Below are 14,254 nucleotides of genomic sequence, written 5' to 3'. Positions count from 1 at the left end.
ATAAAATAAGAATCATTTTCAGCCCTTAGATCATCAAGATCTACGGTTGATTCGTAATCCTGTTGGTTAGATTTATGGTCCTGAGTTCGAATCTCAAATATAGCAAAAATTTATTTTTCACAATTCATACCTTTATACAGCGAATTCATACGTGTTCTACATAAAATTCATACATCAAAAATTGCTCTTATTTCTTATTTTAAGATGTGCTCTCACGGTAGCCCACCCCTATATATATATATATATATATATATGTATGTATATAAACTTAAGTCTGATAATTCTCATCTTATTTTAACCTACATGACATGCTAATTATTTCAAAATCCAATTACAATTTATTGTTCCTTCCATTCTTTCAATTTAAATACCACAATCATTGTTAACGGTCCCACAACAGATCAGTCAAATAAGTAAATAAGAAAGATGGTCTAGCGAAAACAAATTAATTCTTAAATAAACTCATCTTATGAGCCACAATAAAATCTCTTTCTAATTGTGGTAACAATATCATTAAGGGAAAATGAATCGTAGGAATGTACCCATTCTGCAGAAAAATAAAAGTCGTCTGCAAACAGTCCTAGGTCCATCTCATCCACCTCCTTTAAATCATCGGAGAAAGTCTGGACCTCCATCAATGCTTGACACTCAGCACAGGACAAATTCCTCAATGATTTGTGAGGGCGGGAAGGTTGATGTTGGGAACTTAATGAAATATCCTAATTCTAGTTTTGATGATACCAAAATCAATAGGTTTCACTTGTAATAGACTAGAACTGTTCGAACTCAAGTGTTAGAGTTCTTTTTCTAGTTTAGTTGTTGTTCTGAACTGAAGACTGAAGAACGAAGGATTGAAGACTACAGACTGAAGATGCCGACTGAAGTAACGTTTAAGGCAAAGTCAAATTATTGATATTTGACTTATCAATCGAAGGATCAGTTTCAACTGATTACTTAATGCGCGCCACGTGGATTCAGCGGACTGATACTAAAGTCAAGTATCAGTTAAACATTCTTCCTCGGACTGAACCTCCAACGTTCAAAGGAAGCCACGCACTCCAGAAGTACAGTTGCATTAAATGCAGAGATTTCAGGATCGTCCTTTCTCTGCAGAGGCTATTCCTTTTCGGTGATTATCTTTTCAGAGTTGTCGCATCTCCTGCCTTCAAAGTAGCCGTTCTCACCAAACAAGGAACCTCGAAGATTGAAGCCTCAGCCCAAGTTTAAATTACTCTCTAACGGAAGAAATCTTGAAGACCATCTCCGCCAACGGATCTATTCAAGACGTCTCCAATAAATAGCGCTCGAGGATCACTTCAATCTTCACCGATTCAACAACATAAGCTGAAACTCTGTCGAATTCATTACTCAGCAAAATCAAGCCTCCCCAAAGTTTGAATCGAAGAAGAGAATCACACAAAACCAAAAATCAGTCACTGTTGATTACATATATTCTCTTAGACCTTAGACAAACATTGTATATCCAAAGCCTAGGTAAAACTGACTGCAAAGAACTTGTTCTTTGTGGTTTAATTGGCAAGTTTTCAAACCTCTCTTCAACCAACCGAATTGAGTGTTTGTGTCAAAAAGGAGTTCAGATCAGTGTTCTGTCTCCGTGAGATCTTAGTGCCCAGTGTGCGCCAGGAGTGAGAAATCCAACCAGTGTGTTTGTGTGCACCCGCAAGCACACGTTCAGGTTTGTTGTGCACCCGTAAGCACACGCATCGGTTTGCAGTGCACCCGTAAGCACTTGCCCAGTGAAGTTGTTGGTCTGATCAACCGACCGTAGATGTAGGAAGTGTTTTCTGAACCACGTAAAAATCCTTGTGTTACTTACAGCTTTCAGTACTTACTTTCTTACTTGTGCTCTTACCTTCATAAACTAAAAACTGATTAATTGCAAAGAGAAACTTAACGACTGACAACATGTTTAATTTCATAGGCTATTTCGAAACAAAATTTTTCTGCTGCGTGTGTTATCAGTCTAACTGATCTATCTTCTGATAGTCAGTAAGATTCATAACATCTCTCTGTTTATCAAACTCGACTGAAGCCTTACGTGTATCAGTTAAAGTCTTTAACTTAACTGATAACTCCTTACTGAAGAGTATTCAGTATCAGTCGTCAACCCTGTTTTGACAAAACTCTTTTCAGTAAACAGGTTGAGTCAGTTTGTATTTAAAGTTTCGTTTTAACTTGGAAAAATAGCCTATTCCCCCCCCATACACCTATTCGAGACCCTCCGGACCTAACAGTTGACCAATCTCTAAACCTCTCTCCTGCTCATGGGATGGAGATGAAGAAAGTACAGCCACAGGTGAGGCAAAGCCGCCCCTGGCACTTGTCTTACCCTTTCGTTACTTTTTATGCGCCAGCTTCTTGCGGACAGGACCCTTGCGCCGACCCTTGCATTTGAGTTTTCCCTCCTCGTCAGAGGGACTGGACTTTTCATCCCTCTGTTGCAAGGGAATGAAGAAGGCAACAACACCAGCACCGGCCTCGAGAGCAACATCGCTGATTGGTTGGGCCGCATGAGGAGGCCCGGGTGAAAGGCAGAGAGATCAACAGAGCGGGCTTCCCCACCTTGAGAACTATCGATTATACCTGCCTCGACGATGGTAGCTCCAGTAGCTGGGACAATCTCTTAAGTAGCTGCCGCAGCAGCTTCCAGACTAGGAACTTTGGCACCAGTCCGGGTTTTCCACATCTCGCCTAATTAAGACAATAATTCATTACGAAATAGCAATAAAAGATAAAGGAAAAAGGAAGAAAGAAAAACTAGATAAACATTACCAATGCTGGCTGCAGGGTACTTAGAAACAGCCATGCCCCCGCGAGAGTTGATGCACTCTCAGTCATGGCTTTACAATCAAATTTATTATTGGCAAAATGGTCATTTATGGCATCTATCACTCGCGCTTCAAAGCTGGTTAACTTATATCTAGTTATGCGGGGAGAATGTTTGATTAGATGCCAAGTCATTTCATAATTATCGGTGTAGGTACGCCAATCCACTTCTAAAACTTGAACAAAGAAATATTTGTCGATGAAATCTTTGTCAAAGGAGTTTACGCCCTTCAAAAATTGGATATTATGCTTGGGGTTGAAAGTAAAGTGGTAATGGATACCGATCTTTTTCAAGGTCTGGGTCTTGAGAAAGAAGTCAACTGTGTCAAGGATATCATTAATAGAGCAAACAATATGAAAAGCGAAAGCTCTTCTCCGAGCTGAAGGAGAAATTTGAAAGAAAGGAATGCCAAAAATGGCTCTAACGTCCAAGATAAAATGAGGAGGGGTGAGGGGGGAAGGCGCAACCCCACCTCAATTTGTTTCGCCCATAGGAGAATTGTGTGTGGACGACACCTATCAGGCCTCTCCACCCATTTAGCTTGGAGTATGAATTTTAGTTTATCTATCGGACATCGATGGTTTTTCTTAATGGCTTCTAATTCCTCCATAGTGAGAGATGAATCAGGCAGATTAGCACAACTCATATCATGTTTTAAATTGATCGCATTCTGACGGGCCCCTACTGTAGTCATAGCGGAGAAGTAACAAGTATATGTATATCTGGGGCCGTATGTATATGTCCGACAGAGGATGACCACTATAGACGATGTAAACAAAGGAGAATATGAGAGGCAAGGGGAAACCTAGTACCGGAGAGAAGAAAGACGTGAATGAAGAAATAGAGATTTCAGCGAGATGGACGGTCGGGAAGAAAGTATTGGCCCCGTGCGATAGCAAAGTGTACTCGAGAGTTCCTTTTCTATGAGTTATAAATGACGGGTTGAATGAAGCAAAAAAGTGAAAAGAAGAAGATGGACATTAATTATAGGGGGGAAAAACGAGGTAGGTGAGATTTAAATGATTACCTAGGATTTTGAAATATTTGAAATGGAGAGTGTCGATTAGGCCACGTCAATGCGTGTGAAATCAAATGGCCCAGATTCAAGAGAATACAGAAGGTTTTGGTACCGGGAACCAAAAAAGAGGAAAACTTCAAAAAGTAACTGACAGCATCAAATGCAAATGACATAAGCTGAAATGGCAGATTCTGTGAAGGGAAAACAGCCAACGCTGATAATTAAGAAAGAAGCCACTGACAATAAAAATTCGGTAAAAAAGACTCATTTATTGTTTACTAGGGAATGAGTAATCCCTACCTCAACGCTGTCATTCATTAAACTGTTTATTATTATTATTATTATTATTATTATTATTATTATTATTATTATTATTATTATTATTATTATTATTATTATTATTATTATTATTATTATTATTATTATTATTATTATTATTATTATTATTATTATTATTATTATTATTATTATTATTATCGTTGTTATCGTTATTATAAATGAGAATAGGATAATGAGGCCGGCGCGCCAATAAAAGAAAGCGAAGTCAGTGCTGCCTATGTTAGGATATCAAACTGGATTAGGTACGACAAAAAAGACTGTAAGTCAACAAAAAGAACCGACATACATTGACATATATGCCTCTTGAAAACAAGTTATACGAAACCTATGCTGTCTACGCATTCAAGGACTGGGAAGAAGAAGACAACGGTGACTAAACACCTGAAGAAACATCTGACAAAAGCTGCAATTACTAATGAGATATTTAACGATAGTGACGGAAAAGGTAGATATTGCATGTAGCGTACGTGAATTAAGGAAGTTACTGTCTTAACTCTTGTAAAGCCCTTCTATAAATAGGAGAAATCACCACCATGTACGGTTACGCTATCAGAAATACAACAATTCTCTATATCTTCTCCCGAGTGTTCTTCAAGTTTTTTGATTTTTTACTCTTAATTGATTAATTTCTCTGATTCAGGTTTAATTCCTTCATGTTTTTAATGTATTTTGCAGTAAGTGTTCATATTGTCTTCACCAAATGGTAAAATGGTAAGTGTAGCTAAATTTTATTTTTTTTTATATTAATAAATAATTTTTATTTTACCATTTTAATTTGAACATTTTTAAGTCCACTCTGAATAAAAAATTAGAAAATGCATTATTACAAATACAATAGAGCTTTGATATATACCCATTCAATAATAAGGGTGATTCTATTCATAGCCACAATTTTACTCTTTGTAGCCTCTAATTTATTAAAATATTAAAATTATTAATAGAAACTTCTTGTAGCCTCTGATTAAAAAGCTATTTCTTCAGCCTTTCTCTCCACGGTGCTGCTACCACCGATTTCTCTGTCGTTCATCTCGACTCGCCCTTCGTGCTACTCGTCTTTCTCCTCATCCAGTGAAATCGTGATCATGTTGAATTCAATTCTATTAGAAGAGGAATAAATGTACAAGAAGCTGAAAGCTCTCAAAACCACGACCAGAAGGGGTGTTGGCATCCCTCCGGAAATTGACGCGAAACATGGAGGATACTCGCATTTGCCACGGCGAGAGCGCACTCGACCGCGAACAACGACGCCTCCTCTTCGGCGGAGAATGTAGGAGCCGACGTCGGAGCCTCCTGCGCCACATCGTTTACTAGGAGAGCCAAAATCGCCGTCGCGACCATAAGAGATCTAGCCTTAGAGCAAGAGAACAATGCACTATAGAGAAAAAGATAGAAATTTAACAATAGAGTATGCCTTATGATGTGTGCCTTCCGATGGGATCTGTTTCCTTTGCAAATGTGGGGGTACTACTTCTCATGTGCTATGTTTTGGCCAAAGAATTAAGCGGATATGGAAGAATAGCAGATTTTGGAGAATTTTTAAAAATAGTTCGACAACTGACATGATTGATATTGCACAAATTATTTGCTCTCAATTTGAGGTCGATGAGTATAAATGTTGGCTGATTTTGGTGTGGCAAGTTTGAGGGAGTTTCCTTGAGAATCTTTGCACTCTGAACTCACCAAAATTGAGGGAGTTTCCTTCTGATATGGAGAAATACTGTTTCTTAGACTTATTCAATTGAATTATTGTAGTGTGTCTGTTGCGGTTTCGGCAGTGAGAGTAGTGATGGAACAAGAGAGTTTTGGGAATCACGATCTTCTACCTGAAATTGATTTTGAGAAAGTGGAACAAGTAGAGAGGTTCCAATAAATTGTGCGACAAGAGTATCTAAGAAACAACAATCTTCGTGGGCTGCAAGGGGCTGAAACATGTGTTAAAAAGAAACGGAAATGATGAATTAATTAAAATTAATTTAATTTGGGGATTATGAAACATAGGGTAAAATAGTAATTTTTTTATTAATTATTATTATTACTTAAAAAAGGGGCTTGCAAATGGGGGCTATGAATAGAATCACCCCAATAATAAAACAAAATAAAAGAGTGTGAAATATACTCTTAAATGGGCCAAATTCATTATTCAAAACCCTAGATTCTGAATTTCTCGTGAAGGTTGACAAGCAAGCCCAACCCATGCCAGCTACTCCCAATATTTCACCAACCTCGTCTCTTTCTATCTCTCTCCTCCCCAAATTTCTTTTCGAATTTCTGATTATTTTTTTCCCAATCAACCAAAAGAATTAAAGTTAATTTTTTCTCCATAACACCGTTCGCTTAAACACTCAAAATAAATAAAATTTCCCCCCATTTTTCCTCGTGTAATTATGGCCTTTCATGTTGCTTGCCCAATTACCTGGTAACCCCTGCTCTAATCTTGTCACTGACTCCAATTATTTGTGGTGCACACACAGACTCACTTTGTATATTCGTATATTTCTGTATCTCTTTCTCCCATTTCATTTTTTTCTCCGGAAAGATGCCTTTGTGCCTGTGTGTCCGAGGGTAGAATGATGTGGGTTTTAAGTTCTGAACGAAATCTTGGATCTTTTGTGTTATTGCAGCCGGAAAATATGTTTCTGTGCGTTGGGATTTGCTGGGCCGCTGCGGAGCGAGAAGGGGAAAGAAGATTTTTTGAAGGAGGTTGCTAGGGTTGAGCTATTCTTGAAGGACCCGTGGTTGATCAAGGCCAAGGAGAATGCGACCATTCAGGTTAAAGTCCCCAAAGTTTCTGTTTCTCCCGCCTTGCCACCTCCAGCGCCCCAATTGGCGGCGGATGTGGCTGGAGTTGGAGGTGAGGAGGCGTCGGCGCAGGTGAAGAGGGCTGCGCTGCAGAAACAAGCTGCTGCTGCCTCATTGGTAGCTGAGGATTATGCCAGGAGGTTTGAGTCTGGTGATTTGGAGGTGAATAATTTTTTTATATATATAATTTATAGGGTTTCTGATTTTTTTTTATTAATGTTCGATATTTCATGTGTGTTTTGTGTTTCCAGTTTTTTTTTTTTTTTTGGTAGAATGTAGGATCCATTAATTTCCAGTTAAAGACGCGCACCTTCTTAATAGAAAAAATTCGAGATCATGCTATATAAGGGAAAAAAAGGAAAAGAAATGCATTTGAGGGAATAGAAAGGAATGGCAAAATGTAGTCTTTCCATGACCTTAAATCAGTATGGAATTTTGTTTTTATTCTTAGGTTTTGAAAAGTTTTGAGTAGGTTGATTCATATTGTTAAAGTACATGTTTTCTGCTCCTAGTTATTGGTTATTTGATTGTAGAATGTATTATGCTTGAAGGTTGGAACTTCCCTAATTGGTAATTTGGTTGGTCTTGGTTTCCATGTGTTTGCGTGTTTTCTTAATTTTAATTGCGGCGTTTAAAGAACTGACTGTAGATGACAAGTACCTCATTTGTGGCATTTAAGACAGTTGTTTCTGTTATATCCTGGAATTACGCTTTTGCTTTCCCATTTTCATCAGTTACTTTATTACCTGAGAAGTGTTCCACGTGTTGCAGTAGATATCATATGCCGTAATTAGTACGCGGAAAGTTTTTCTGTAAAGCTGACATAATTTAAATCTTGGTCTCATCATGTGCTGATTTTGTATAGCAATTGTTTTTTAATTTCTGATCTTCAGATACTTTCTTCTAGTTTCTGTAAGTATTGCAATGTTTCACAAACTCTCCTGGAAATTAAAGAGGACCTTTATAGAAGATAACCCCTTTTTTGGTCTGTAAACACTACAACACACTTTGTCAACGGCTATGACTTGCTAGAAACACTATTTTTTGGTAGTTATCGAATTATTTTCGAACCGCATCTAGCTTAAATATCATGATGTTGTGAAAAGAAATGAGCATCCTACTTAGTTGGTCAGATTGGAATAGGACAAGGCAATAATTGTTAGTAAGTGCTTAAACTGAAAAAGGCAAGAGATTCCTCCTTCCACGTAAAGGGATGCAAAGGTAGTCATTCTTAGTTTTTTCACGATTTCTAGAATCTATCAGCTATATTTGTACTGATGGAATATAAAATCTGTAAGTTAACTAGTTATGAACTGTTAGAGAGGAATTAATGGTGACTGTCAATGGTTTTATGTTCTTTGAAATAAAGCACTTTTGGAGACGATATCAGATGGAGCATTGCTAAAAGAAATAGTTCTTCAGAACCTGAAGGCATTCCTTCATCATGCCTAGTGCCACAACTATTTTAGATGATATATGGTTTTGTGCTGTTTGTTTTTTAAATACAGCGTCTGACATGCTGCATTATGTTCACAGGCATGTAATGTTGAGTGTAATAATTAGGTTCTGCAATGATCGTTTACATAAGAACCTTAAATATCAGTTTACTGTACATCTCTCCTGATAATATTTATGCTACACTAAATATTAAGACTATCTATATATTCCCTCTAAAAAAAGAATATCTATCAGTTCAGCCAAGTCATCCGAAGGCCCTTATAATTAGTTCTTCTAGCAGGCTAAGGATGCTGCTGGAGAAGAGCAAGGCCTGTCAACTGCCAAAGTGATGTGCCGAATATGCTTTTCTGGTGAAAATGACGAAAGTGAAAGGGCGAGGAAGATGCTATCTTGCAATAGCTGTGGCAAGAAGTATCACCGGAATTGTCTTAAAGCTTGGTCCCAAAACAGAGGTAGCTTCTAAAGCTGCATTGAAGTAATTATAATGTCTTTTTCGTTTGCAATTTTTTTTTGTAACGAAATGTTTGAACACAGATCTTTTTCACTGGAGTTCTTGGACTTGCCCCTCTTGCCGTACATGCGAGGTTGATATCTCATTCCTTATACTTACAGTGAATTATATATAGATGAATGGTTATTTTGCATTACTTTGGGGATACATTTAATTGTTCTTCATAAAATATGTCGATAATGATTGTTTTAAATAGAGAATGATTATTTACTATTACGGGGGATTGATATTTTATTTGAAAAATTACTACCTCATTGAGAATTTTGACTTTTAGAAGCCCTTTCATTTTCAAGTAAATAACTATATGCTTGAAATCTTTTGTATCTTCATTTTTCATAGCTTCTCTGGCCAACAGATTGGGGGGTGGGGGGGAGTTGGTCAGTGATTCTAAACCTTGACTATAATCGGCTTTCATATATTTTTTTTGGTTACATAGGTCTGTCGGAGAACTGGAGATCCAAATAAGTTCATGTTCTGTAAAAGGTGTGATGGTGCATACCACTGTTATTGTCAGCAACCTCCACATAAGGTGCGATAGAAAATTTTCGTGAAAAAGTTATCAACGATCAATTAGCTTATGCATTTCAATTTGGAACAATGCAGAATGTTGGCCATGGACCTTATCTGTGTCCCAAGCACACCAAATGTCATAGCTGTGATTCTACGGTGCCTGGAAATGGCTTAAGTGTAAGGTCAGAATTTCTACCTCAATTTGGATTCATTATTTGCTTCATGTGGTCTTCTTTGCTATTCTTGTTTTCGAACAAATTCAATCAGCCGGTGGGTTTGGGTTATAGTGTTTTTTGTTGTTTTGGTTGGATCCTAACTCTATTGTGAAGCTTGTATCTATCATGTATTCTGTGCTATTATGCATTATGCATGTCTAAAAGCTGCACTTTAGAAGCATCTGTATATATATAATTTTTAATCGAATGCCCATCTCAGTTTAGTGCTTCCCTAGTCTTAAGAAATGGTTAAGATTAGTAAAATGTTTTCTACCCCAATGAATGTATTTATGCATGTGTCCGATGAAGACTTCTTGATGGTCTTATAATGCTATAAACTGAGATCTAGTTTCATGATGAAGTGACTTTACTCTAACTTTAGGAACACGAAGCTATATCCAAACAAGTAATTCTATTTCCATATCTCTGACTTCAGAAGCTATGCTTGAAAATGAAAAATGGATATATGTTGAAGACACATGCGAAGACAAGACGCTTGCGATTAGTAGTGTCTTGGAGTATCTTATTATATTACACATATATATGGACAAATAAACACCTGAATAAAAATTATAACAGTTTTGGTGTGAATACCATATGAGGTTGGATTAGATTTTTTCATTTATATGCAAATTTTAAAATCTGGTTAGGGCCTAATGAAGTGAATATTTATGCCAGTCTTTGTATTTCTCATATGTTAATGATATGGTAAATGTAGTCTTTCCATGACCTTAAATTAAAAATTCTGTTGATAGGTAAATTTTGATCTGTCCATGACTTTGAAATTAAAATTCTGTAGGTGGCTTTTGGGCTACACTTGTTGTGATGCTTGTGGAAGATTGTTTGGCAAAGGAAATTACTGCCCAGTCTGTCTGAAGGTATTGTATAGTACTTGGTCCCTGGGGACACATTCTCTGCCCATGACAGAAGGCTTGAAAAACACTTTTTCTTAAGCAGCAACAGTTGATTGCTTAATATTTTACTCACATCTGCAGGTGTATAGAGACTCCGAATCAACTCCTATGGTATGCTGCGATATCTGTCAACGTTGGGTGCATTGTCCTTGTGACGGAATCAGGTCTTTCTTGCTCTTTTTCCTTAACTTCTCTCGTTGATATGTTCTCTTTTGTGTAGTACCTTTTCAATTACAAGACTGATGAGGAATTAGTAATTTTGAATCTTTGATCGTAGATTAATGGAACTGTTTTCATGAATAACATATGAGAACTAGGAACTTTGTTCCTTAGTCTTGAAAATTTTGTCACACTCACACTTGTGAAGAAGCTATGATGATAACTTCTGTTTTTATCTCACCAATTAATTTATCCCCTTTCTGGTTCTTAATCTCACCTTCACTACTCACGACAAGCTTGGAGCTCTTTTCACTAACAGAATGGAGAGGATATACATATGATCATCTAATATCAATATGCCAAACAGTAATTCCTTATGTGTTCAATAAATTACACATCCTTTTCCTGCATCTATCTATCTTAGTTTGGTGTTGCTTGCTTGTAGGCTTAAAAAACTATTACAAAGTCTATCTACTGCTTATGGTTTTGTAGTTGATTTAAATTACTATGTAGATCAACAATTACTTCTAGTTGTTACATCTATATGTTATGCTTTGGTTTTGTCTTTTTTGTACATCTTCAGACTTTACCAATTTTGATATCTTGACATCAAAATTTATTTCTCAGTGATGCTAAATACATGCAATTTCAAGTTGATGGAAATCTCCAATATGTTTGCCCCACATGCCGTGGAGAATGCCCCCAGGTGATTTTTTCGTGCACATGAATAGGGATATGTAGCATGTGAATGATGCTCTTTCTTTTACCAATTCTATTGTTTGGCTTCAATGTGTTATCTTTTTTCCAGGTTACGAATCTTGAGGAGGCTGTTCAGGAGCTCTGGAGGCGAAGAGATGAGGCTGATAAGGATTTGATAGCAAGCTTGAGGGCAGCTGCTGGTTTGCCAACTCAAGAAGAAATATTTGACATCTCACCTTTCTCTGATGATGAAGAGAGCGGACCTGTATCAGTAAAGAATGAATATGGCCGTTCCTTAAAGTTCTCTCTGAAAGGGTTAGGTAATAAATCACCAAGAAAGAGCAAAGAGTATGGGAAAAAATCTTCAAATAAGAAGTATGGCAAGAAAAGAGGGAATGAAACATCTCTGATCAGTGGAGTTGATACGTACCGTAGTTTAGATGGGTATGGCGATGGTCCATCTGGACAGAATACTGGCAATAATAAGAATGATGAAATGCAGCTTTCCAATGAACCTGCTTCTGCTTTCTCTCCTGTTGCTGGAAGCTTGATGGAAGACACATGTGCGGTAACTGAAGCAGCAGCCTCGAAACATAAATATATTGATGAGGTTTCAGCAACCAATGTAACAAAGGCATCTAGAACTATCAGAATAAAGAGTAACAAATCCCGGGGCTTCACTAACAGGGAGGAAATAGGAGGTAATACTGGCATACCCAAGACTGCACAGGGGCCAAAGCTTGTTATACATTTGGGTGGCCGAAGCAAAAATACTAGTCCTCCCATGGGGCAAGACAAGACTTCATCCAAAGGTACATGTTTGCTACTTTTGTTTCCAATGGCATGTTTGTGTTTGATGTTTGCTATCGAGTTAGATTAACAGTTCCGTTGGAGCTAGTAGAAGTTGGGTTGGATGCTTTTGGTCTTTTATAGTGTGGAATTGCAATGATTTGTTTTCTACATGTCGTTGCTTACATAGATTTAGTGATGAAAAATGTAACAATGGATTGCATTCAATTTAAAAATAAGCCTCCTGCTCAATCCTTGAAAATTTATTAAAGTCAACCTTTTGGTCAAAATTCTGAGACTTTTAATCCCAAACATAAATTTTTCCACGATGAAAATAGATTGTTTGATGTGTTCTATTGTTGCTTTCTCTTGTCAAGTTTCACAATGTAGTAAAATAATGTTCTCTACATATACTCTGTAGGAACTGAAGATACAGGCCAGCTGAAACAACATCAAGAGCACATCAATAGACCTGATTCTGCAGCTAAATTTGGGGAGCAAAAAGGTAATGCACTCCAAGTAGGAGAAATCGTAATTTTTGTCATTCATCATCGTTTTGCATCCCTCTTGTTTGATGTGCGCCTCTTAGTGTAATGACAAAAAGTTATCTTGTGTGTTAAAGGTTTAAAGTTGCAAGTTAAAGATGGCCCCTTGATAAAGCTCAAGAATGCTTCTAATTTAGGATTGTCTAACATCAGAGGATTCAGCGAGGGCCATGAATCGGTTTCTCCTAGGAATACATACTCGATACTAGGCAAAAGAAGTGCTGAAGACAGCGCATCTGCAAGGAGTGGACCTGAAGTCCCTGCTAGCCGAAGGAGCAAACACACTTCAATTGGACATGGCGAGGATGTGTCTGCTTCTGGTGACCTGATTGATGACAGCAGTAGCTTGCCTTCTGTTTCACAGGCTCCGACAAAGGAGCGGAAGCCTTATTTGAAGTTTAAAATTCCCAAGAATTCTAATAATGGAAACCAAATTGTATCCAGTACGGGAAATCAGGATTCCTTACCTCCGCCTGGGAAGGATGAGATAACTTACACCAGGGGACAGAGGTCAAAACGGAGGAGACCAGCACCGGGTGATGAAGATTCCTCCCAACGGCATGAAGATAGCACCATAAAGGACTTTACAGATGCCAACTGGATACTGCAGAAATTGGGAAAAGATGCCGCTGGGAAAAGAGTAGAGGTTCATCAGTCGTCTAGCAATTCCTGGTGAGTTTTCCATCTACAGATTACGGAAATGTAATCTTTCATTCCCCATCTATGAGCACTTCACTTGTTGCAGTCCTTTCGACTGCCCATAATCTCCACGTGTTTTGGTGTTCTAAATGCTGAGTTCCTCTGCTTATTCTTTGGCAGGCATAGGGGTACGGTGGTGGAAGTTTTTGAGGGAACGTCAGTTGTTTCCATTGCTCTTGATGATGGAAAGTCCAAGAGTTTCAAGCTTGGGAAGCAGGGGATTCGTTTCATTTCTCAGAAGCAAAAGCACTGAGTTAGATCTTCTATTTTGTTTTCCAGTAGACATGGCATCTTGAAAAGTGGTGAAAGATTAACCACCTAACATGGAAGATTGTCCAATTTTCTGTTGCCCGGAGGCGGCTTTGACGAGGCCAGCTGCAGCTGCGGAGAATTGGAAATTGCTCCTCTCTTGTCAAATTTATCATATTATCAGATTCAGTTGACATGGTTTAGGCCTTGTTACTTATTTGCCCTGTCTGTAATGTTTTTCATGTAAATGCTTAGAAACTGTTTTGTATCTATAGCTATGCCTCCTACTAGTCCTAGAGAAACCATTGATAATTGTAAGATATCTTGGAATATAACCTCTGTATCTCTTGCTCTACTTCTTTAAATCCCCATTTAATTCGGAATGCTTTAAATTCTTGATTACTTTTTCTTGAATTCATGTATAGCAAGGCTAGTGTAATTCTAATGAGCTAATGATTAAAAAATTTCATTTTTGGTCTAGTAAAGAAATTATAGCACCCTT

At 37.7% G+C, this 14,254-nt stretch overlaps 1 protein-coding gene across 3 annotated transcripts; it reads left to right on the top strand.

The window, feature by feature from the left end:
- The first annotated feature begins 6,413 nt into the window (after positions 1 to 6,413).
- On the top strand, positions 6,414 to 14,144 carry LOC131006968 (uncharacterized). Of its 3 annotated transcripts, none has more exons than XM_057934107.1 (13): positions 6,414 to 6,621; positions 6,827 to 7,166; positions 8,743 to 8,914; positions 8,997 to 9,046; positions 9,410 to 9,502; positions 9,577 to 9,665; positions 10,498 to 10,576; positions 10,694 to 10,776; positions 11,399 to 11,477; positions 11,580 to 12,282; positions 12,681 to 12,764; positions 12,882 to 13,476; positions 13,624 to 14,144. In XM_057934107.1, the coding sequence occupies exons 1-13, from the start codon at positions 6,590 to 6,592 to the stop codon at positions 13,754 to 13,756; spliced, it is 2,532 nt and encodes an 843-aa protein (XP_057790090.1). In that variant the 5' UTR covers positions 6,414 to 6,589; the 3' UTR covers positions 13,757 to 14,144. The 3 variants fall into 3 exon arrangements, with proteins under 3 accessions (XP_057790090.1, XP_057790089.1, XP_057790091.1); XM_057934106.1 differs by having other exon boundaries at positions 6,443 to 6,621; positions 8,740 to 8,914; XM_057934108.1 differs by having other exon boundaries at positions 6,564 to 6,693.
- The last annotated feature ends 110 nt before the right edge of the window (positions 14,145 to 14,254 follow it).

The sequence above is a fragment of the Salvia miltiorrhiza genome, chromosome 1 (genome assembly GCF_028751815.1).
Source record: "Salvia miltiorrhiza cultivar Shanhuang (shh) chromosome 1, IMPLAD_Smil_shh, whole genome shotgun sequence".
NCBI classification, from domain to species: Eukaryota; Viridiplantae; Streptophyta; class Magnoliopsida; order Lamiales; family Lamiaceae; genus Salvia; species Salvia miltiorrhiza.
Note: the sequence above shows the minus strand (reverse complement) of the source record. Positions and strands in the feature narration are given on the sequence as shown.